Raw genomic sequence first — 26127 nt, forward strand, 5'->3', positions numbered from 1 at the left:
TCTATTAAAAAAAACTTTATTAAACAGAGCGCTATGCCCAAGTAACTTCTCAGGTTTATGAAAGCCTCCTGGAACCTCACTGACAGCATGTAGAAATTGTTACATTGATCCCAAGGTTCCCATTATCTGCAAAGAGATGTGCTATGGCTGTGTCAAAAACGAGGCAGTCGCTGTTCATGATGGCTGCGGCCACACCATCGTGAATGGACCGGGGTGTGGCTTCCCAGGTCAGTCTCCGCCGGTTCCCATTCAACTCCAGTCTGTATGCAAAGTTCTCAGCTTGCTTGCGGGTGCCGATGAGCAGGACGATGGCAAAGAACTGCTGGTGACCTTCGTACTTCTCTTGTTTCTCAAGTACCAGCATGAAGTGGTGACCAAAGCAAGACTGCATCATCACCCAGTCCACAGCCCCTGGCAGGTTAATGTCTGTAGCTAGAAAGACTATGTCCTCTCCCTGAAGGGTGGTGATACTCTTGTGGGCATGCATGAGATGGGACATCACAGCTTCCAGGGACCCCTGCCACTTGCAGGAGGCACCAGGACAGGGGCAGGAATAGGGACGGTATTCACAGATGTCTTCATGCTCTGGTTTCTCTGTATGGTGGAGAGTCAGGGAACAGCCTGTGGTAGCATACTGCAGAGACAGAAAGAAACATACTGCATCATGGCTCCTTCTCAAAACCTCCTTGGTGCCAATATCTTTGCATACCTACCCACACAAGTTTCCTGGGCTCAAATTCTATCTTTAGCTCAACTACTTTTGTTCAAGGAGAGTCAAGTGTTTAAGACAAGTCCCAGTTTCTACTCACTGTCAATAGCATCATGCATGAAGTCAGGGCACTGCTTTCTAGACACTCCCATCCCAACAACAGTGAAAGATGAGAATTAAATTTCCTGTAAGTACATCAAAGAAGCAAAACTATTGAGATAACTTGGCCCTTTTCTCATTTCCTGTAGCCCCTGACTCTTTTTAAGAATTGAGAGTGGGGTGGGCAAGGACTCATGGATCATCTCTAGGCTTTTCCTGCAAATAGACGACTCTGAAGATAGTCTAGTCTCATTCTACTCCTTCCCGACTTTGAGCGATGACAGGTCATCTAGTCAGTGGGAAAAGGCTCCCTTGTGGTCCCCTGTTCTTGACTGCCAGTGTGGCCAAGCCCAGGTGCAGGAGGAGGAGGCTGGGATCCTGTCACATCTTGCTGTCTCCTTTGTACTTGCTGCACTACAAGTGCTATGCCTACAAGTCTTCATTTTGTTTTTAAAGGAATCGCATTCAAAACTGGCATCTTGGCTATTATCTTAGCAGAGGTTAGGGTGAAATGGATCATATCTCTTCTTAAAGCCTACTGAGTTTTCCTGAAAAGGGGGGGGAGGTATGATATAGGAATAAGAGAGGGAAAAGGGTAGATTATTGAATTTACTTTAATCCAAAAAAAAAATAGCTATTAATCTCAAAACATTTTACATTGGTATGGATTTTAGTTTATTGATACAAATTTAAAGTTATTTCTGTTATACTATATGTTTCTATTCTTATTTAGGGTATTGTGCTTATGCAGCTCATTTAAAAATGCAATATATAATTAAGAAATACAGATTAATAGTCATCTGTAATAATCAAACTTATAGTCATGTTAGGTATGTTTTCAAGGTGATATAGTTAGATAGATGGTCTTCAAACACTTCAAAGACCTACAGAACATGGCATTTAATATGTTTAATAACCTAAGGCTTTTCATGACAGTGAGACATGTCTGCTCCTAGCATCACCAATTTACTTCAATGAAGATAGATGATGGGCATCAAAAGAACCCCGTATGGAGTTTGTTTTCTTTATGGCAAAAGCTAGCCATGTGGGCAAAGAAACTGCCCTTGCCTCAATTGCTGACAGTTACTGTCCAAATTGGACAAACGGAGAAAAAAAAATTGACTGCAAAACTTTGCCAAGACAAGGTAGGACAGTCCTTCAAAATTCCCTGCTTCTCAAAAGAGTCTGTCAGATATTCTAAGCCTATAGGCTGAAGACAGATGCCCCAACGTTACAGAGGAACCTGGGGTGACTGTCCAGGCAGCCAGCTATTTCTGTCATTTCTTAGTTTTAGAAATTGTTTGCTCTGCACTTCCTGTTTACTCAGATAATATTATATCCTTTAAGGTCTCTGATGGAGTTAAAGACTAGACAGATATAGTTATAGGTTTTTCTTGTTACCAAATTCAGAAAGAAACTCACAAAAGAGGTATAATGTGTATAAGATTGAGAGACATAAAAAGATAGTTTTGGGTTGGTAGTGCAAGTTAAAATAGAAAGTGAATTAGGCACAACACTTTGGACTCACCAAGATAGGATAGATAATGGAGTATTTTCTCTGAATCTGCCAAATGCAAATGGTCTGGACATTGTTAATGTAATTCTGTATATATTGTATATAGTATGTTGTTAGTTAAAACCTTCCCTTTTTATTTAGACAAAAAGGGGGAAATGTGTTATATTTTCATTCTGAAAATAAAGCTTGCTTTGAGTCAGAGGGCAGAGCTAGCCACTAGCTGACCAAAATGAACCATAGACATTTGGAGGACTGTGAACAGAGGGGAGACAGGGAGTAGTAAGGTGGGCCTGAAAGAGGATCTCAGCCTTTTTGGAGGAAGGAACTGAAGAGGTAGGAGGTGACTGATTCAGGTTCTTATCCTAATATCTGACTCTCAATTTTTTATTGATAAAGAATAATTAGTTAAACACTTCATCCTCATGTTCAAACACCCATCTCACCCATCTCTTCCTGATGAGGTTGGTCAGGTCCTTATTGCAGGCTGGGAAAGGGGGAGCTGGATGAACTTCTAACAGTCTGCCCTTCACTGCCTTACTAGGATAGGAACATAATCTTTCTTTCCCTTCCCATTCTCAGGACATTGCCAGTAGATATGTCATGTCTATCATGACAGGAGGCCACACTAAAAGGAACTGAAGTAGATTTCTGCTCCCAACCTTTGCAAGAATGACAGTGGTAGTTCTAGTGACCAGAGGGAAGCTCAATCCACAAACAGATACCTACCCAGTACTTTGTGCTGTGGTCACAGAAAGAATTAAGAAACGGCAAGAAAATGAGGAGTTACCACCTATCTTTGGAGCACAGGTGGCAGAAAAACTGTCTGGCTTACTGCATTAGTCTCAGCCTTCCACAGAAGCAAGCAGGTACCAAAGAAATGACAGGCCATCCTTCTAAAATACTAAGATAAAAAAACAAACCAACCCATAAACTCACAGCTGATTTTGCTTCTCCCTACCCTGACTTATGAAATAACTCCCTTATAAACTTAACACAAGTCAAGTTCCAATCCTTAACGAATGTCTTTCTAGCAGCTAGGAGGGCCCGAGTGCCTTCTCTGCTGTGGGATGTCTTTCTGTATGCTGTGAATGTGTTGCTCCCATTGGTTAATAAATAAAGCTGCATTGGCCTATGGCAGGGCAAGATGGAGCCAGGTGGGAAATCCAAGAGAGACAGAGAGAAGAAAGGCAGAGTCGGGGAGACACTCCAAGCTACCTCCAGGAGAAGCAAGATGTGAGAGAACAGGTAATGCCACGAAGCCACGTGGCAAAACACAGATTAATAGGAATGGGTTGAGTTAAGTTGTAAGAGCTAGCTAGTTAGCTAGCAAGAAGCCTGAACCATAGACCAAACAGTTTGTAATTAATATTAAGCCTCTGAGTGATTTTATAAGCTACTGCAGGCTGGGCGAGATACTAGAAAACTTCCATCTACACTTTCTCCACACAGGACACCAAGCTGAAGTCTCTGAGAGAATACAGAAGCCAAGACAACAGCCTCTCCCCACAGGAAACTAAAAAAAAAAAAAAAAAAGACATTTGAAAAATACAATGCATGGGGGTGTATGAGGGGGTGTGTCTGTATGCTATTGCTCTGGTGGTTGAGACAAGAGGATTGTACATTTGGGCTCTCCCGAATTACAAAGAACTCTATTTCAAAAAACAAAAACAAAACAAACAAAAAATCAGCGCATGCTTCTACCACCTTGGCAGAAGGATTTCTATGTTTTCTGCTCTGCTGACAGGAATCGCTTGTTCTTATTTCTGAGTCAGAGACTAATTTTAAAAGTTCACATAAAGGAACTTCTTGGTCAGCAGGAGAAAGATTTATCCTTTTCTATTTACACTCTGTTCTCAGCTTTTTAAATAGTAAGAAGTTGTCCCCATGAACTGTTTTAAATCTGGGGTGTGGGCAGGACACAGAGCCTCCTGTGGACAGTGGGTAAAGGATTTCAGTCAGAGTTTGAAAAACACACATAAACACAACAAAAATAGCAAGAACTTCTCAAAGCCTGGCTCAGTTTTTGGATCCAAAGATGTCTTAGGATGGGCTGCTGCCCTCAGCTGCCCAGGATGAAGCCCAGGAACAAGGCAAAGTCTGGCCAAAGGATAGCATCTAGGACAGACAGCATGTTCCCAGCTTCTTCCCACAGTCTCAGGCTACTGCAGCCCCACAGCCAACATCTGCAGCAAGTGTCCTATCACCAATGGAGCTTGGGAATGTGCCCTGCTCTATTACTTGGTTGTCACACATCCAGCTCTTCTTCAGGGTAACTCCCCAGTCACACAGAAAGAAGAGGCATTTCATTGTACCTTGTGGGCAAGGGACCTCTGAAAAGATCCTGCTACAGGTTTTACTTAGACATGTTTGAAAGCCTTTGGAGTTTTACTCTGTTTCTTCTAAACCAGCTGAACTTCAAGACCAATCTACCTCTCATTTCATGAGGCCATTTTTATGGTAACTGAATTAAAGACGATCTCCAAGGGAAAAACTTTGTGTGTGTGTGGTGCCTGCTCATCCATGCTATATATGCTACCCCCTCGACAACATTGTGGCTCAATAATCTAGGGCCATTTGAAGCAAATGATTCTCTCCCTGACATTTGAGGTGAGAGGGCTTTCCATTTACAGGTCTGGTTTTTTCCTGTATGCAAGCGCTTCTGAGCGGAGTCCCTGGGCTCCTTCGCAGAGAGGCCTGTGTGTCCTGGGATACACCCATAGCTATAAATGAGGGTTCTCCTTTGGGAAAGATGTGCTCGTTTCCCCAAAGGGCGGGGTTATTTTTAAGTAACCCTCTCTGAAGAAGGAAGAAAGCAAGGTGCACAGAAAAATAACGGAGGTGGGGGAGGACCAACTCCAACTCAAAGTTAAAGACTTGGGGAGGAGCAGAAGGAGAAACAAAGTGTGGCCATCATACCTAGGACCTGGCTGTGTAGCAGCCTGTCAGGGGCTGCCATGGGAAGGTCTTGTGCAAACACGTCCTGCCATGGAAAGGCTGCGTGTAACCTGCTGCTTTGTGTTTAAGTCTTTGTAGAAAGCGGTAAATAGTTCCCATTCTCTCCTTAGCAAGAGGTTTAAAGACTGTATTTAAGGTGGAATTTAGGCAGGGTTTCCCTTTTTGGCACAGAAACCCTTTCATATACAAATACAAAACCTATTCATACACAAGTTGGTATAATGAGACACCAGGGCATACAGAACACGACATCATTTATTTACCTAGTAAACAGTAACACCATTTGTTTATAAAAGGAGGTTCTAAGCTAAATACGCTCTCTCATCCAGATTGCTAATGAAGGTTGTGTGTTCTGTAGAAGGTTTGGACGGAGTCATTTAATCTGTTTCATTGCACTTGATTCTGTGTAATTCCAGAATGATGCACTGAACACGGAAAATCAGTCTTCCACTACAACGGAGGTGCCAGGAGCTCTGTGGCAGAAGCTGGTTCCTCTGGGGCACTGTGAGGTAAATGCCCTGCCTCCATCTGCTTAACTCCAAGGAAACAGCTCAGACTCATTAGCAGGATATCTGCCAGTGTCTCAAATGAGAATGTCTCAAAAAAATAAAAAATAAAACACAACTGATATTCTGCTGCTGGATGTGAATCAAATCTAAGAAATGACCTTTCCCCAAGTAAGCACAAGCAAACAGCACTTTGCTCCAATCTAAATAAGCTCTAATGATCATAAACTGCACACTGATGGCTAAATACAATTCGTGGCTCTTGCCTGGGAACCAACCTTCAACCTTGCAAAGGGCATTTCTAGGACAACCAGTGAGCTCTGCAGTCACATGCAGATTAGAGAGCACAGTGTCTGTACTGAGTCTTATTTCCTGATACACAGATGATGTCCTGGTTTTGAAGAGAAACACAGGGGTCAGGCAGAGTGCCTGCAGCTTACATTCAATACAGGTCTGAGTTGAAAGAGCAAAATGAAAACACACACACACACACACACACACACACACACACACACGGGGAAGAAGGAACTAGAGAATATGGATAAAGACCACTGTTTTTGCTGTTTACACTAATAATGCAACTGTTGTCTAGGCTTTAAATTATCTCAAAAGTAAAAATGTATGAAGGAATCCAGGAGAGATGTTAGCATGTTTACATAGTAAGGATGAAGGTTTCTTAAGGATGTTGGTTGAATGAATTGAGCCTTCTCCTAGTGTTTTCCTGGAGTCAATACCCTTCTAGCATAAAACATCTACATGGAAATGAACCAAAGTTACTCACTTTCCTTTTTCTCAAGGTTCTGTGGGACTCATTTTTAGTGATTCAACACAGTTTTACAATGAAGAGACAAACTGTTACAAAAAGCAACGCTTCTTTTGGTCCTCACAGAAGACAGTGTTCACCATCACCTACTGATCCTGCCAGGTTAGCAGTCACTAGACTGCTCTGAGGCGTGCTCTGCTACTTCTGGCCACTTCAGTGACCTTATCCACCCGGTAGACAGGTCCATTCCATTCTAAGACTCCATCTAAACTGTGAGGATGGAATTAGCCCAATCCACCATTTTCTTACATGGGTTCTAGAAATGGAATGCAGTGTGGGAGTTTAAGAGGAGGGAGGCATAATTTATCTTCATGACTAGCAGATAACCAGGGAACTAACTAGCTGCTAGCTATCTTCTCAACATTCTTCACACTTGTTCAAACGGGGATTTCAGGTGAACCTACTATAGTATGGTAAACTCAGTATGGCAACACTTAGATTTATCATAATTAACCATTAACTAGTACTGGGGACAGGACCTAGGGTCATGTGCATATGAGGCAAATGATATACTCTTGAAATACATGTCCAGCCTCAAAATAACCATTATTTAAAAACAGACTTTTAGGGGCTGAAGAGATGACTCAGTGGTTAAGAGTACTGGCTGCTCTTCCAGAGGACCCACCCATATGGTAGCTTACAACTGTAACTCCAGTTTCAGGGGATCTCACACCCCACACAGACATAGATGCAGGCAAAAACAAACAAACAAACAAAAAAACAAGACAAAACAAAAAACAGCCTTCTAGCAATTCAGACTAGCTTTGTGATTAAAATGTTTATCTGATCCCCAAGTATCATCAAGCGATCATAGATTATTTCCCAATTTTTTATAGGCCTCCTAATAATTTTATGTTCTGATTTACTGCTCCCTGTCTACCTGTACTTACTGACAAATGAATAAATATTAGGTTTATCTGCAGATGATGGACAGTCTCCCACCATGTTGATTTTACTTCAACTGGACATCTTACTGTACATTTTAGTGTTAAAAGAGGATTCAGTAATTTCAAATCATGTAGGAAAGATGTTCGTATTTTTAAAATTATAGGTTTCTCCTATCATTTTTGGTAAAGATGTTTCACATATTTTATTTATATAAACAACTAGAGTGTGGTCTTTCTAACTCTTCTGAAATGTATGCTTCTCTTGAAATACATTTACAACCACTGGTGGAGGATCTGTGTTTAGAAAGCCAGTGCTCCAGCCTGTTTGCCCTTGAGCCTGTTAGAGCTTAACAAGAAAAGAATGTGTACTCTTCAGGTTAACCCTTCAACAGCAGGGTTAAACTAGACAAAGCGAAGCCGCCTAGCTTGTATTAGCTTAGCTCTTCCTCTACACAGCCTGGCAGCCTTTCCTGTAACTCCAATGCTAAATTCCTCACTTCCACTCCAGAGGCAGCTTGAAGACATAAGTTATCAACCAGTAGGGCGGTGACAGTTTTACAGCTGATAAATGAGAAGACACTCTTCCTGAGGCCCAACTGTCAAGCAGTCTTCAAACACTGGAGAGACTAGTTACTGGGCACACTTTGTTTAGAGAAAGGCCATTCTAATTAAAATCTTGGGTTCACAAATCCATCCTTTATCCCTAAGACAAAATAGATCACATACTGTAGATAGTTTCTTTACTAAACGGTGTGTTGGTGCAAGATTTTGGGGGTAATTGCTATCTCTGAGATCTGTGAACGTTCTTTGATGGAGAAAGGGCCTTCAAAGACTCTGTGGACCAGCAATAGTTTATTTTTCATCTTAGACACTTTGAGCAAAGGTTGATTTTTTGACCACGTGTTTCTCATCTATCCACAGCCAGAGTTAGCAAGTATACACTGTGACTGGGAACCAGTTTTGTGAGGTCCTTTTAGTGCAAACAGCAGCACTTGAACAAACTACCAGAGGTAAAGGCTTTTGGTCACTTGCACCTAGCCCACCCAATATTCTCTCACTCTTCCATGCCAGGTTCCCACCTGCACAACCGTACTGACTACACTGACGAGCCTTAAACAGTGCTTCTCCCTACCAAGCCTTTTATCACCTAAAACAATCAGATTCACCAGAGGAATTGGTAGGGTGGTTAGATTAACAACTCAAATACAAGGTGCGCAGTATATCTTCCAGGTGGGTTCTTTTTTTTTTTTTTAATTTTATATGCAAGTATGTGTGTGTGAGGATGCCCTGGAATGGGAGCTAACAGACAGTTGTGAGCTGTCATGTGGGTGCTAGGAATTGAACCCAGATCCTCTGGAAGAGCAGCCAGAGCTCTTAACCACCGGGCTGTCTCTCCAACCCCGCCCCCCAGCAGGTTTTTGTTGTTGTTTTATATACTTATACCTCCTTCCAAAATTATCTGTTGCTTAATTGAAGCATTCTGAACTCCATCTGGCAACTTTGGTAAGAGGACCTCTCTCATCACAGCCATTCCTCCCAAAGCCAGTGCTCTGAGGCTGCTGTAGGAAGGGGATGATGGCTTCTCAGCCAAGTAGACGGCGGAAAAGCCAGGTGGTTGGAAGAGAAAGGTTCATTTCTTATGGGGCATGCTAATTGTATCCCATCTCCTTCACAAAGAGGCTGGGAGGATAACAGTGACAACCTGTTGGGCTCCTCAAAGGAAGGGAGCAGTATTCTCCAGCTGGCTTCACTGAGGTCCACATGATGACCTTTCACCCCTTCCTCAGGAGCAAAGTGCAGCCCACACCCACAGTGACTCCTGTCTGCTCCTCTGTTTCAGCGCATTGCTGCTCGGCTGGCCTATCTGTCTCTACTATTAGACTCAAGGGTGGCGAAGGGGACAGTAGAAGGTGAGGCAGATAGGTGGGTCACTGAAAGGAGGGGACCTGGGGCTGTATGTATGAGGATGTCAGTCCTGTCCTGGAACTCGTTCTGTAGACCAGGCTGGCCTTGAACTCAAAGAGATCCGCCTGCCTCTGCCTTCTGAGTGCCGGGATTAAAGGCGTGCGCCACCACCGCCCGGCGGATCTGTCCCCTTCTTATGTACTACAGAAACCCTAGAAACAGTATCCTTAGAAAATGGTCAACTTATGCCCAAGGATTCAGGTTAGTAGTAATTTAAAATAATCACACAGGAAAACAAAATTAAAAGTGACTACTCACAGGACCCTGACTGAATAGTTCTGGTGCTGTCTGAGAACTGCAGCACGGGGCAGCATTGACCATGACCTCAAAGCATGTTTATCAGTGTAGAGAAGCCTCCACAGTGTGCAAAGCCAGAAAACAGCATGGAAAAACATCACTTCTCATTTTTCTTGCTTTTCTTGGTGGGCAAGGTTTAAGTGAAGAAACTATTATGTTACGGGTATATTTTCAAGGAAATCTACAGAATGGTATCATGGTTATTTTTAGCAGGAAATTATAGGGAATTTTGATTTAATATCACTTTCTGTTCAGTTGTACATTTGAAAAGAATGATCACCATGTTTCTCTCTGAATAAAAATGTAAATAGAAGTTATAACTTAAAATGTGTAAAGTAAGATATATAAAATAAAATATATATACATAAAGGTGATGCCTAACGAAACCAGGATTTAAAAGGTTACAGATCCTGTGAACAGGGGCACATGCTTACCACCTCAGGAGACTGAGGCAAGAAGATCATGGGTATGAGACCAGCTTGAGCTACTTAACAAGGCCTCAATTAAGAAAGGGAGGGAGGAAGGAGGGAAGGAGAGAAAGCAAATTAGATTACAGAAATGGGAAGAATGAAAAAAGTCTAATCCTGAAACACCAATGAACCAATGTCAGGGCCATGTCACCGGGCTCTAGAAAACCCTAAGATGGGCTTACACCATCAGGAGTTGGGCAGAGAAGTCCAGTGACAGACGCGGGGGGGGGGGGGGGGAGGGGGGGCAGAAAGAACCCTTCTTTTTCAAGTTTATGCCTGCCTGAAGTGACACCGCACTCATCATTCGCTTCCTCTAGTTTCTAACTGTGCCTCATCTGTGTGAGGGCAGTGCTAGGTACTCTGCATGAATCACCACCACCAACCCCAACACGACCCTAGTGGACAATGAGCCTCTGGCTTAGGGGAGATAGCCGCCAGCCACAGTGGGAACGGAGTGAAGATGGAACCCAGGTTTGACTAGGGCCTGCTCTTAAAACTGCCCGAGCAGGGAAACTAGTAGTAGGGGGGACCAAAGACCCCACTTGTTCCCTCAAAGTTGTGAAACAGTGCACAAACCCACATCTTTACCACAGGAATACTGTCCATTCTATCTCTGTGGTAACTTTTTATCCCACAGAAGCCATAGTCTTAAAAAGTCATTACATGAAATCTTTACCAAACTGGGAGTGAAGAAGGAGAGTTGGCTAGTTACCAAGGAACTAACAGAAAAGGATGGGTTACTGATGCAAAGTTAATAGAGTAAGTACCACTAGATAATTTTCAGGCGCTCCAACTAAACCTTAGAAGTACATGACGTATGAAGACACATTTAACCAGAAAAAAAATGTTCTTAGTTTCCTTTTCTGGATGTGCAGAATGGATCCTCGTTCTAATACCCCACTGTATAATCTATTTCCCAGCAGTACTTGGTGGTGCTGAGTGCTGGAACTCAGGTGAGCAAAATGTATACCCATCTTGTGCCTCTATTAAGTGGAGGCCTTGTATGTTTGAATAAGAAGTGCTACTTAGCCTGGCCTTCATGCAGTCACACCAATACAATAATTTGTAAGGGGCTTACAAGAAAGAGCTGTAAGGAACAATGAGAGACTACAATCGAATCTCTGGCTGGCACTTTATGGGCCAGATGTGCCATACTTTTTGGATGGCCTCTAGTTTGGCTGTAGGAAGGATCAACTTTAATTTACTCCAGCTCCGAATCGTGGTGGCCAGGGGACAGTCTTGGCTCAATTACATTAGACTCAACATTAAACTTTAGCATTGCTATGTGATATTATCACCCTTCAGTTTTATTTGATATTCAAAAGCTGTGTTGTCAATCTTGTTCTTTAAGTCCTGAACCTTGGAGTAATGGAGTTGAGTTCTGATTCTTCATGTACTATTCTAAGTCTCTGGGCCAACCTGGTCAATTTCAGGCAGTCATAAAAAGTGCAGAGACGGCTTCCAAAGAAAACAACTGTCACAGGAGAATTTTTGAGATTGCAAAGAAATCTATGAAAATATTTTTGCTAATGGGCTTCCCCATCCCAGCACAAAACCACCTGGCCTCCATTTTCGATGGTGAGGAACGGCCCTTGATGGCCTTTTAATCTGATCTCAAGGGAGCCACCATGTAGGAAGTCCCTTTACTCATGATAACAGATGAGCCCAGGGAGGGTCAAGGCTAGATCACAGCCAGGACTTCTGAGAACCCCTTCCGCCTTCTCTCTACTGCTTTTAACCAGAATCTAGAATTTCAGGGTAGGGACAAATCTCTGGTGTAATCACTTAGTCCCAGCCCTGCTTCTAAAGACCCACAAGTGCAAAAAATAAATTGCCTTGTACAGAGTCAGTTATCAAATTACTAGGACAACAGTTACAGTTACAGTCTATGGATGGCCAGAATGAATACCCCTTAGAAAATAAAGATGAAAAGGAAGTCACAAAATCGTGCTAGGGCCAGTCAGAGTTCCAAGCCAGGCACGCAGAAAATTAAGAGCGAGCCTAGGCTTAGTGAACATGGCCTAAAACAGAACCAGTCAAAGGCTGTTCCTGAGCAGCAGGAATTTGGCCTGTAGATACGGGTAGTCTGGCCTGTCAGTGCTGGCTTTATGTCTGAGTTTGGCCAAAGGTGAGAGAAAGCGAGAGGGGGCAGGGGTTGAGATTGGACATCAAAGTCCAGTTTCTAGCTTTCCTTTTCCTTCTCCTATGAATGCCTGGCAGGCTGTGTCCACACTCCCAGCTCTTAGGGAAGAGGGAAGCTTGCCATCTGGTTCGTTTTGTGATGTAGAACCCTGTGCTGCTCCAACTGGGCTCAAGAGGTCCAGCTCAGTTTAGGATGCCCTCTTTGGAGGGGCCTGAGCTCCTCAGCCTCTCTGTCTAGAGCAGTAGTTCTCAACCTGTGGGTTGCTACCCCTTTGGGGTCACTGAGAACATGGGAGAACACAGATATTTACATTCCAATTCATAACAGTAACAAAATTACAGTTATGAAGGAGCAGTGAAAATAATTTAATGGTTGGGGTCACCACAGCACGAGGAACTGTACTGAAGGGTCCCAGCATCAGGAAGGTTGAGGACCACTGCTCTCGAGGCTTCCCCAACCCGAGGCTACATGTGTTCGTAACCTTTCTTCCTTGTACTCCTAGTCCCTGGGATATGGACTACACATGGCCACTCCTTTCAAGAGTCAACTAGGTTATCTGACATTATTTTTTTAAAAAGCAACATTGTCACAATCTAACCACAGAAAAGACTTATCTAGCTGAGGCTTTCAAATTCAGTGATGATATGCAGTCATATTACAGGAACTTCCAAAGAAGACATGTAAAAGTGGAAAATATGTAATATCACAATATAAGTAGACTAGAGAGGTTTAGTATTTCCTACAGTTGTAGAGAGAAATTCCTGGAAGATACAAAAACACTACTGAGGGCCAGGGAGAGGGCAATAAAGGCACCTGCCACAAAGCCAATGCCCCGAGTTCGATCCCCTGCCACCAAGACTGACCCAGGTGATGGAAGGAGAGAACGGACTCCCACAAGCTGTCCTATGACTTCTACAGTGTGCCCACACACATATCCAACAAACAAATAAACTACATTAAAATACACTACTAAGTGGTGAAATTTACTGTGCTGTTGACATGTCAACTTCACATTGTTCCGTATACCCACTTTCCACTGACATAGAACAGACTGTCAAAAATTCTCAGCTATAGATAAAGAGTGGACTGAAAAAAGAGTGGACTTACCCTAAGTAAGCAATATTTTGATGAAGATCCATAAAAGGGAGATTTGAGTTAATTCACGTCGTCTACATCAAAGGTGTGGTAACACTTGGATATTTAATTATATGGATTCACACTTTACATAAGTCAGTTATTTGGCTACACATCCATTCTTTTTAACCCAACAGTCCAAGGCTTCCTCTGCCCGACTGCCCACTCTAGGTAAATGGAGAGAGGCAGACAACTCTTGAGACTCTGGGCATGGAATAGTTAACACTGTATTCTTGCATGAACTAGCTTATAGAAAGAGCAGGGGGGCAGGGATGAGGTAGTCCCCAGGAATTTCATGAGCCTCAAACTAAAATAAAATAAAAGCTAGGGACACAGACCTCCTCCCCCCTTGTCTGACATAGCCCTTATTCCTTACTTAATGTTTCTCATCTCCAATGAATAGTTTTGGTTGCTGCAGTAAGTACACACCCAAATTTGGCTTATCCATACCAAGTGGCTGTGCTGCCCCGCTCAATAGTTTGGACTACTGCTTAACCAAATGTATGGGATGCACACTCCAGTTTTATAAACCTCATACATAGGCACATACAAAAGTAACTCTAACACCTATTATAAGCTTGGTTCCTGGTCTATGTGATGGCTGAGTCCAACTGCATTCTTGTAGAATAGAATGAGAAAAGCACTCACATATGTACTAGTGTTCCTAAGGTTCAAGAAAGACTTCACGAGCCTGTTTAGATGTTAGGAAAGAATACATGTTCTTAGGAACCAGAGTAAAATGCCATACTCCACTAACACTACTAAATACTATCAAGAAGCCATTTCTTCTGTAGCCACTGAAGGTGTGGAGGAAAGCAAAGGGAGAACAGCTCTGCTAGAATCTGGAGGGGTATCTCCTACCGCCTCAATTTTCTCAAATGTCAATTACCCACTCCGTCAACCATCATCTTCTTTTCCCTGGTCACAAGGAAGCAGCCTTCGTCATCACTCAAGAAAGCCATGGTAGGCCACTCTGACTAGGGAAGCAAGTAGGCTAGCTGCAGATCTTCACCTATTCCCCCTCTTCTCTGAATCCAATCCCTCCTTCTTATCCCTAGCTCTGCATCTGTCCACCTGCTGTACTCCCCCATCCTGCACTCATCTCATGTGGATCACACAAATTTTCTCCTCCAAATTCCCCTATTTCCCACGTATTGCTTTATTCCAGCTTCCGACATGGGCAGGCATGTCCTGGGAACCTAGAGGCCACTCTGGCAGGGGAAGCAGCCAGGCTAACTGCAAATCTTCACCTCTCTCCCTCCATTCCCTCCAAGTCCAATCCCCCAGTCTCAAGCTCAGGTCTGCAGCAGACCTTCTGCTATGGCCTCTCCTCACTCAATGCCCCATTCTTGAGGACTAAGCAGATGCTGGTAGAACATCCTCCTTTCTTCCCTCCCGAGGACTCCCAATCACCCCAGACCATCCCGATTCCTAAGTGTCAGTTCCCAATACCTATGAACACATTTTACCTGGAACCCCCAGTGCCTACACCTATCCAGACCCTAGAAGAATTCCCTACCAGGTAATGCACAGCCACTCTAGCCTCTTAAAAATCAGAGAGGCAAACAGAAAGCAAGCAACAAAACATCCACTCAACAAAGACAAACCCAGGTATCAGCACTTAGAATTACAATCATCCCAAACTCAGGTGACTAGATACCAGCGTAAAAACACAGTAACAGCCATGACAGCATGTCTCCACTGGAGTCCAGCAACCCTACTACAGCAGGTCCTAAGTATTGCAACAAAGCTGAAGCACAAGGAAAAGACCTTGAAATAGCCTTTATGAATATGATAGAGGTCCGTAAAGAGGAAATGGATAAGTCTCTTAAAGAAATCCAGAAAAACAGAACAGTGAAAAGGAATGAATAAAACAGTTCAAGACCCAAAGTGGAAATAGAATCAATAGAGAAAACCCAAACTAAGGGACATTGGGAAATGAAAAGTTTAAGAACTTTAACAGAGGCAAACCTCATTAACAGAATATGAGAGATGGAAGAGAAAATCCCAGGCATTAAGGATAAGAAAGAAGAAATGGATACACTGATCAAAGAAAATGTTAAATCTAAAAAAGTCCTAACACAAAACATCCAAGAAATCTGGGAAAACTATGAAAACACCAAATCTAAGAATAGGAATAGAGGAAGGAGAAGAAACCCAGGTCAAAGTCACAGAAAATATTTTCAACAAAATCATAGAAGAAAATTTCCCTAACCTAAAGTATAAGAAGAACACAAAACATGAAATACACCGGACCAGAAAAGAAAGTCCCTTGGCACATAATAATAAAAATATTAAACCTACAGAATAAAGAATATTAAAAGCTTCAAGGAAAAACACCAACTAATTATAAAAACAGACCTGGTAGAATAACACCTGACTTCTTAAAGCCAGAAGAGTCTGGACACATGTTCTACAGACTCTAAGAGACCACAGATGCCACCCAGACTACTATACTCAGCAAAACTTTCAATCAACATAGATGGAGAAAATAAGACATTCCATGATAAAACCAAATTTAAGCATTTTCTACCTACAAATCCAGCCCTAAAGAAGGTGCTAGAAGGAAAATTCCAACATAAAGAGGTTAAAAAATACATGAAATAAATAATACCAGACAAACAACTTAATAGGAGTAACACACACACACTCTACCACCACCAACAAAATAACAGGAATCAACAAACACTACTCATTGATATCTCTCAACATCAATGGTCTAAATTCTCCAATAAAAAGACCTCTAATAATTAACAAAGATTCCTTTAAAAATTCCTGCTTCACAAAAAACGCCTGTAAAATATTTTAGACTTGTAGGCCAAAGATGGATGCCTCAATGTTGCAGAGGAACCTTATGTGACTTATCCAGGCAGTCAGATGTCTCTGTTTCGTATTAGTTTTGGAAGTTGTTTGCTCTGTACTTCCTGTTCACTCAGGTAATACTATACCCTTCTGGGATCTCTGATGCGGTTGATGACTAGTTGTAGTTACAGTTTTCCTTGACACCAAATTCATAAAAGAAACTCACAAAGGAGGTGTAAAGAATGTAAGACTAAGAAACATAAAAGCGTAAGTGGTTTATCTAAGAAAATGTTTGGAGTTCTAAAAGATAGCTTTGGGTTGGTAATACAAGTTAGGATAGAAAGTGAATTCAGCACAAAACTTTGAATTCATCAGATAGGCTAGATAATGGAGTATTTTCTTTGAATTTGCCAAATGCAAATGGACTGGACGTTGTTACTGTAATTCTTACCTGATAATTGTTCTTATTTGTACATAGTTTTACTTTGTTAAATTTAAAACCTTCCCTTTCTATTTAGACAATACCTGATAATTGTTTTTTATTGTATATAGTTTTACTGTGTTAAGAGTTAAAAACCTTTCCTTTTTATTTAGACAAAAAGAGGGAAATGTTGTGGGATATCTGTTCATACTGACACTCCAGAACTTCCAATAAAGTTAAACCTTGAATTAGCAGGCAGAGTCAGCGATTGGCTGACCAGAATTAGCCATAGATATTTTGGAGGACTGGGGGGTGTCAGATAGAGAGGTACAGGAATGTTGAGTTGTAACCACTCCCAATTTCAAGTTGTACTGCAGAGCTAATTAATACAGCACTGGCGCAAAACCAGACATGCCTATCAAAAGAACTGAACTGAATATCCAGACAGCAACCACACATCTATGGACATTTGATAAAGAAGCCAGAAATGCCCACAAGAAAAAAAGACAGCATCTTCAACAAATGGTACTGGTCAAACTGGATGTCTGCACCTAGAAGATGCAAATAAACCCATACTTATCATCCTGCACAAAACTCAACTCCAGATGGTTCAAATACCTCACCATAAAACCAGATACACTGAACCTGACAGAAAAGAAATTGGGGAATAGACTTGAACACATTGACACAGGAAAAGAACTTTTCCTGAATGGAAAAGATTTTTCCCAACTCTACATCTTTAGATGACTAATATCCAAAATATATAAAGAACTCAAGAAACCAGATATCAAGAAAACAAATAATCCAATTAAAAAATGAGGTACAGATCTAAACAGAACTCTCAACATACCAAACTCAATTGGCCGAGAAACACTTAATGAAATGTTCAACATCCTTAGTCATAGAGAAATGAAAATCAAAACTAATACGACAGTTCATCTTCTACTTGTCAGAATGGCTAAGATAAAAAACACAAGTGACAGCTCATGCTGTCGAGGATATGGAATAAGGGGAACACTTGTCCATTGCTGGTGGGAGTGCAAACTTGTACAGCCACTATGGAAATCAGTGTGGGGGTTCCTTGGGAAGATGGGACTTGATCTACCCCAAGATCCAGCTATACCACTCTTGGTATTTACCCAAAAGATGCTTCCTCCTACCACAGAAACACTTGCTCAACCATGTTGATTGTTCTTCTATTCATAATAGCTAGAAACTGGAAACAACCTAGATGTCCCTCAACAGAAGAATGGATAAAGAAAATGTAGTACATTTACACAATGGAGTACTACTTAGCCATTAAAAAGAATGAAATTTGCAGGTAAATGGATGGAACTAGAAAGAAATAATCTTGAGTAACCCACAGGAGATAGAGGATACACACACACACACACACACACACACACACACACACACCCCCATACACACAAACAACCTCTAAGTCAACACAAGGAAAGCCTATAAGAACTCAAGAGACTGAAGCATCATGCACTGGGCCTGTAGGTATCCGCGATGGGTCCTCTGTGTATATATTAAGTCAAGGCTTCCAGGTTAGTGGGTCTCTGATTCTTGTCCCATCTCTTGGGCTCTTTTCCCTGTTTGTTTTGACCAATTCTGATGAGCTAGTTTTTTCTTATTATTATCATCCCTTAGAAGCTTGTTAATGAGAGAAAGAGTAGATCTGGATAGAAGGGGAAGTGGTGAGGAACCGGGAGGAGTCGAGGGAGGGGAAACATTATGGGAAGGAAAAAAGTCTGTTTTCAATAAAGGGGGTTGAGGACTAGTGGAAATACTTTATCCAAATGGCAGAGATGCAGCACCTGAGATGCGTGAATTGCAACATCACAGGGGTGGGCTAAAGCAAGCCATTTAACAAGGTGACCCCTTGGCTAAGCCCTCAAACCCTTATTTGAATATGCTATTTTAGCTGGGTTTGTAGCTGGGCAGAAGACCAAATTAAGTCACTAGTTTTACTGACATGACTCTCAAGCCTAAAATTAAAATCTCCAATGAACTATTTTTAATTTAAAACAGCTCTTGCCCTAAAAACTAATCAACAGTGAGGAGATATGAAAGACAATTTAAACAGCCTCAGGTAGCACAATTACTTTCATATAAAAACCCGTCAGTATTAATATTACTTCCACCTGTAAGATCAGAAAATGAACTCTGGTAGAGGTCTTGATTATAAAGAGGTTTATAAATGGGACTGTGGGGATTTTCTCTAAGGGGTTTAGTGTAGGCAAAAGGATGTTTCAGTATGACCACACAACCCTATCAGTCATTTAAAATATAGGTGGTCAAATCAAGTTTCAGATATGAAATAGATGAGGATATTAATTTGAAAAGCTGGTTGTTAGAGAAAAAAAAAAAGCAAATCTCCATGTGGGCATTTTAAAAAGCTTTCAGAGACAGACATTAATGGTTCTATACTTGGTTGTGAGGGTGTAAACAGGCCCTAAACACAAACCGGTGGGGACAAGGCAGTAAGAGTTTGAACTTTCGCTTGTCGTTTGCTTTTTTCTCCAAGAGCAGAGGTAACTATTCAAATAAAGTGCTGGCAGTGAAGAAAACTAATAAAGTCTTGGGTGTCCATGTTAAGTCCTGTTGGACTCGAGTTCATCGCACTTAGTAACAAACAGCAGCCATAACTCCTGAAGCAGCCGCAACTTCCGAGTCCTTCCCAGCTCCGAGAAGCTGAGAGAAGGCGTGGCTGCAGGATTTTCTCAGTACCCGCGGAGCAGGTTGTATCCACTCACCCCTTCTCGGTAGCTGCACTCCCAAGGGCTCCCAGATCGGAGGCGCAGGATCCAGGAGGAATTCAGGACCATTCCTGCCAAGCTTACTACTGGAAACCGCCCGTTTCCTACCTCCACAATCTCCATCCACCGCCAGCTTCCCTGTCCAAGTTTGAGTTGGGCAGAGCTGCCCAGCCCTACAGAGTCCACGCCTGCCGGGGACTAGGCGGCTCTGGGTTGGGAGAGCCAGGATGCTCCTAACCGTCAGCAGGTGCCAACTTATTTGGGGTCAGTGCTCTGACAAACATCAACCCTTGTTCCCAAAGTGGACAGGTGGGCACGGAAACGGTAGACAAGGTGTGCACACGCGCCCGCGCCCGCGCGCACACATACACACACGGAGGAGAAAGAGGAGGGGGAAGAAGGGGGGGGAGAGAGAGGGAGAAGGGGAGAGAGAGAGAATATGAGAGATGCCATTCGCCTCCTAGGGCCTGCGAGCACGCCAGAGGACACGGGAACTCTGGAAGGTCGCTTGGCAGATCGGCGGGTGGTCGTTTGACTCACCTTACAGGGAAACAGAACTGCCGAGGCCACCTTCTCCATAGCCAGGTTCCTGATGCTGGGCGTTAGGGCGCCCCTGCACGTCGGGCAGCAGCTCAACTTCTGGCGGCATTGGTTACACACCAGGTGCCCGGCCTGGCACTGCAGAATGGGGGGCAGGACATAGTCAAAGCAGACCGGGCACTCGAAGAGCGAGGTCAACTCGTGGTGCTGCGGGGACACCGGGCCGGCCCCGCCGCCGGCGCCGGGGCCTGAGATCACCGCTGCCGCGGCGGGCACCGCGGACGAGCCGGGGCCCGCAGCCGAGATGGTGGCGGCGGCCGGGGGCGCAGCTGGGGACGGAGCGTGCGGGGTCTGAGGCGGCGGCGGCTGCTTGCTGCAAGGTTTGTTAGCGCTGGGGCCGGTGGAGGACGGGCGGCTCATCGCGCTCCGAGCCCACCATGGACCTGCGGGCGTCTGCCTGCCGCGGGGCCGCCCGGGTCAAGGCGGTGCGCGCCCCGCGGGTGGCGGGCTCCGGGGCAACGCCACGGCGCCCAGTCCCCCGGGGACGGGGCGCGGACCCGACCGGCACCGGGAGGAGGGCGGTGGGGGGGGGGCGGGGAGACAGGACCCGCGCTGATCCTCTCCGCGGTGGCGCCCGGAGTGGCCGACGCTCTCCGGGTTCGCGGCCGTGCGGTGTTCCCTCCTCCGGCGGCGGCGCTCTGGGTGCGCGGAGTCCCGGCCCACCCGCTTCAGGAGCGGCAGCTGACGCAAGCCCCGGGGGCGCGCGCGGACGTGACGCTAAGACACGTGTGCGGCCGACCCGGCGCGCTGGGACTGGCAGAGCCACCCTGGGAGGCCCGCGGAGCTCCGCCCGGCCCAGCTGGCAGCGCCGGAGCCGTTTCCTGCTGGGGCGCCTGAGTCGGCCGGCCGCCGCCGCCGCTGCGCGGGGACGCTCTCTGGGCGGTGGCGGAAGCCGGCGGCCCTGGGGGTGGGGAAGGACGTTGCCGTAGTCCTTTGACCCGTCCCGGGGGAGCCACGCCGACACACGCCCGTCTCCAGCCACAGGGCAACTGATGGCCGGACGGGGGCGTGGACGGCGCGCTAGGGCGCCGGGGGCGGGGCGGGGGCGGGGCGGGGGCGGGGCGCTAGGGCGCCGGGGGCGGGGCGTGGAACCCCCACGTTTCTCTTCTGGTTGAGTCATTGGTGCGCGGGAGAAGCGTGCGACCCCGGCGGCTGGGCCGGTAGCCTGCCTGCCACGCGGGGGCGGGACCCCGAGTCTGGCGGGAGCGGCGCGAAGGTCTCGGGCGGGGCCCGGCGGTTGGGTTAGGAGAGTGAGTGGGCGCCTCAGTGGTCCTGCCCCGCCGGGTAGGAGGAAAGTCCACGGGCGAAAGCATCTTGGAATGGAGCGCCTGCGACGTAGAGAAAGAACCCCGACCTCTTGGACATCTCTGACGGGATGGAGAATTAAAAATCACCGAAGAATACTAGAAACGTGGGTTGGGTGTTTTAATGCCCAGGAGGACAGTAGAAGACCTTTCTGTCCTCAAAGCCTAGTCCTGATCCAAGCCTTAGGCTTTGAAGCTTACTGGGGCTTGAGGAGGAAGGGAATGGATGAGCGCAGCGCACCTGTTACCAATCCTCAGCTTGGCAGGGCTGGTGCTGGATTCCTCCTCGGTACTCTCTGTGCACCCCGACATGTGGGAAGTTTCAGAGATGTAGCTTAAATAAAGAGCGCCTGCGGGGGCTGAAGAGCTACCGCAACTTGCTGCTCTTAGGGGACCAGACTTTGATTTCCAGCACCTGCAACTGCCTGTAATCCCAGTTTGGGTGATCCTACGCCATCTGGCTCCAATACACGTGCACAAAGACACACATGCCCATAAAATAAAAATAAACCTTGTGTGTGGGGGGGCACAGGGCATCTAAGCCAGACTTCCTCCTCTAGTAATAAGAGAATCTGCAAGGGTTCTCGTAGTCTCAATAAAGCTTGTTTCCAGACACACCCTTCAGAAGCCTGAGAGCCTGGAGTGAACCATATCTTAATATAATGGACACAGCCTGCTCATAACTGCTTGGGCAAAAAAGCTTTATGCGTGAACCGATGACATTGGAATTGGTAAAGTTAGCAGGATATTCTTTGTAGAAGAAACAGAGATTCGTCCCGACGTGGTGAAAATAGTGCCCTCCGTGACATGGAGCAAATTCTTTTAATTGCCTGGTTTATTTTGGACGTGACTGTGTGCACATGTGGATGTCAGAGGACAGTTTTGTGGGAGTCAGTTTTCTCAAGTTGTCAGGCTTGATGGTGGGCACCACTACCGTGCTGAGCCATCTTCCTGGCCCCAATTTGAATTTAATCGATTTAAGTGAGGTTTAAGGGAGTTTCACGTGCTCTATTCTTGTAGACCCTCATCTATCAAAAGCACCTTGTAAATGTTAGCTGCAGTTAAAATACAGTGAATAGAAACATGTCGCTCAAAAGAAAAACAAAAATTTTATAAAGAACCTAGAAAGACTTCATGGGTGACTGTGTTATCTAAAGCTGTAGAGAAGCTTATTAGGTATAAATGTCAGTCACTCAGAAAATATTCCTTAGCATTTGTGTGTGCCAACTACTGGTCAGGCCCTGAAAATGGTCCTTACTCAGTTTACAGTGTAGGAAGGAAGCAAGGCCACTGAACCACTCGGGGGAAAGAACTTCAGAAGTTTAGATAGTACTTGGGCACAGTGGTTCCAAGACCATAATCTCAGCTTTTGGGGAGGCTGAGGAGGATGTGGCATTCCAGACCTAATCGAGTTACAGAGTGATGTCAAGGCCTGCATGAATAACTTAGCAATACTGTCCTCAATTGAAAAGAAAGGCTAGGGAGGTAGCTTGGTGCTGTGGTGCTTGTCTGGCTTATACAAGGTCTTAAGTTCAATTGCTAGTAATGCAAAAGGAACGGTTTTAAAAAATCCAGAGTGGGTACGGGGGTAGAAAGACTGTGCGAAGGGAATGCACAGAGGGGCTGGATTACAGATGGACTGGGTCTGGGTGTGTGTAATGGGAGTGTTGTCATGTGAGGCTAGCGTAGGAACAGCAACAGAATGAATAAGGCATTTGCCTAGGGATTCAGGAATCACCGTGGATTTTTTTTTTTTAAGCTCTGTAGTATATTGAACGTCTAGATTGGTGCCCTGAAGTCTATAAAATAATATTTATTGAGCAGCCACTATGCGGCAACGATGGGTTTTTAGGTTCTGCAGGCACCTTATAGGATGGACACTGTGGTTGCAGATGAAGAAACAGGGCATACGGAGTTTAGTTTGCTCAGGGTCACACAGCTGAGAAGGCTGGAACCTGCTCCAGAGCCCTTATCTGATGCCTACGCTGCTGAGATGAGGTGATTAGCTCACTCCCCAGAAGCAGAAAGCAGCTCCAGGACCATAATGAATTGTGTGGGCCATCATTACTGATTCTTAGCTGGTCTGCAAAGAAAAGGTAGAGAGAGCATATTCTATTTACTAGATTTTCACCTTTGTTGGACAAAAAAAAAAAAAAAAAAAAAAAAAAAAGTAGTGGTAGGAAATAAAAGCACCCACACTCTCGCTTTTATTGGAGAATATATATATTCCACTCAAGTTAGAACCCTAGCAGTTGGAATTTATGACTGACTACGTTCCCTTGCCTCTGACCTCTGGCCTCTGTTAGAGACTTCCCATTCTTAGACTGTGTTAAAGTTTACTGCAGAGGTGGGATCTTTACCTTGGCTCTTTTAACAAGTGCTGTCAGCCCCTGATAATTCAAAATAAAGTGTGCTTTCAGGGGCTGCTGAAAAAACAAACAAAAAACAGGGAAAGCAATTCTCTGCTAAGAGAATTTGGTTTCTAAAACAACTGACCTATCAACTCTTACCCCGGCAGATGAATCACCTGGTAATCATTTTCTTTTAATGGCACTCCTGATGAAGTCAACCAGGGTAATTAAAAAACAAAAAGCAGAAGCCAAGCGAGATGTCTCTTGGCAGTTGCTGACAGTAGAGAAGAAGACAGGCCTGGTGGCCCAGTCATCTCAGTGACCGCCCATGCAGCTAGACTGGACTTTCCAGCCTCCTTCCTCCTCCCTAAGGGGCTTGGAAGAGAGAGGAGGCCTTTCCACGTTGGGAGCCTGAGCTCTTCTTAGGCTCAGAGCTTCAGTGAGTATTCAGATGTGTGCTGTGTGCGGAATTGTATTGAGATGTATTTCCCTGGGGAACGTTGGTGTTCCTGGGCCTGGGCTTAATGGGTGACTTTCTGGCTTTAGGAAGAGGGGTGAACCCTTTTGTAATCTCTTGAGTCACGACTCATTTTCCACATCTGGATGAGAGGTCAGCCTCCTCCCACCCAATGAATTTTAGACGGCCTGTCAAACAGGACCCTTCTTATTCATCTCCTGCTCTGTGCTTTTTTATTATGATTAAAAAAACTTATGAGTCTGGGTGTTTTGCCTGCATGTATGTCTGTGTGTGCCTGGTGCTAGAAGAGGAGGGTATAGACCCCCTGGAACTGGGGTTACAGAGGCTTGGGAGCTGCCATGTGGAGGTGCTGAACCCGGGTTCTCTGGAAGAGTGTCAGTGTTCTTAACCACTGAGCCATCTCTCCAGTCCTCCTGCCTCCCTGTACTTGTAAAGCTGGGGGTGTCTTAGGGGATACTTTCTTCCCTTAAACTCTCAGAGCATGCCTGTCACTGGCCTGGTAGGAATAAGGACACTTGGGCTTGTGTCTCTCCTCTTGGCAATCAGACTATGGCCTCCAAGAAATCAGAATTTTCCTGGGAGCCTCATACTGTAAAAAGAAGGCTGAAGCCTGGTGCTAGCCAGAGTAGGACCGTGAAATCTCACTCAGTTCTGAAAACTTGTCAGACCACCTTTCAGGAGAGACTGGAATGGAGACAGTCATGGGTCGGTGACAGGCAGGATCACACCTGAATGGCAACTACTTAGTCAAGCATACCTCTGTCAGGACCCCAAGATGGACTTGGCGGTTGTGGATCACTGGATCTCTAATGTGGTGACGGAGTAAATCTCTGTTTTCTGCTTTTCGCTATTTGTTTTTTTGAATTGGCTTACAGAGGATAAGTGGTCAAGAGTCTGACTTGCTGGGAATGCCAGAGCCCCAAGCATTGACACTAATAACTCTGCTAACAAATTTTACTTGAAAAAACAACAACAAAGACCTAACACCTTCCTGGGTGAGCCCCTAACCTTCCCTTGACTGGGGAACACAATGAGAAATGCTGCAGTAGGCAGACAAGTGGGCCCTTATTTCTGCAACTTACAAATGGTGTGGTTTTGCAGACTGGGCAACTTTCTGCAGTTAGACACATAGTTTGCATTTGCAGAGCAGAACCTGGGAGGTCTTTCCTGTTTAGGGCTAGAAATGACTAGGGTTTGTTTTAGAGCTTGAAAATTTCTGATCAGGGGAAAGTTTATTGGAAATTCGGTGATGATTATGAGGCCTCCTGGTCACAATGTTGGCTTTATAAAGTAGCCCCGTTTCTGAGGGTAATTCCTCCATGCTCAAAATACTCCAACTTCTTCTGAATGATCTTGGGTCGTCTACAATGCATCTTAAACAATCCATGGGGACTTACTTCTTTGAAATAGACAGAATATTCTTTGTCTGTTTGCTTGCTTAGTTTGCTGGGGCCTGCCTAGGTAGCACAGGCTACCCTGGAGCTGGCAGGCTTCCTCCCTGTGCCTCAAGAATTGGGATTACGGTGTGGGCACTGTAAGTGTTGCAGCTCTGAAGTGTTGCAGCTCGGAGGGGAAAGGTATCCTGGCAGTTGGGAGCCAAGGAATACCACAAAGTCACACTAAACAACAGACCTCACACAAGAAAGTTGTTGGGAAAGACACAAGAGGGTGGCTGCCTGTACTGGAGAAGCAGCAAAGAACCGAGCAGGAGACAGGCTTTATATTTTTGGTTGTGAGCCTAGCCTTTGACGGCTGAGCCATCTCCCCAGCCCGGAGGCACGCTTTATATAGAGTTTCTTGGGTGGGTGGGTGGGGGGAGGCTGAGTTTTCCAGGGTGGAGATTGGTGGGATTTCAAGTCCCGAGCTTGGGGAAAGCCTGGGGATTGGTGGGTTTTCAAGCTCAGG

General features: G+C 44.9%; 1 protein-coding gene across 1 annotated transcript; it reads right to left on the bottom strand.

Moving 5' to 3' along the window:
* On the bottom strand, positions 1–20765 carry Siah2 (siah E3 ubiquitin protein ligase 2). Its single transcript, XM_015988154.2, has 2 exons — positions 20030–20765; positions 1–634 (listed from the first exon to the last, which is right to left on the bottom strand). Exons 1-2 carry the CDS (start codon positions 20447–20449, stop codon positions 77–79), a joined length of 978 nt encoding a protein of 325 aa, XP_015843640.2. The 5' UTR covers positions 20450–20765; the 3' UTR covers positions 1–76.
* Between the last annotated feature and the right edge of the window lie 5362 nt (positions 20766–26127).

Source organism: Peromyscus maniculatus, chromosome 6, assembly GCF_049852395.1.
Source record: "Peromyscus maniculatus bairdii isolate BWxNUB_F1_BW_parent chromosome 6, HU_Pman_BW_mat_3.1, whole genome shotgun sequence".
Taxonomy (NCBI): Eukaryota; Metazoa; Chordata; class Mammalia; order Rodentia; family Cricetidae; genus Peromyscus; species Peromyscus maniculatus.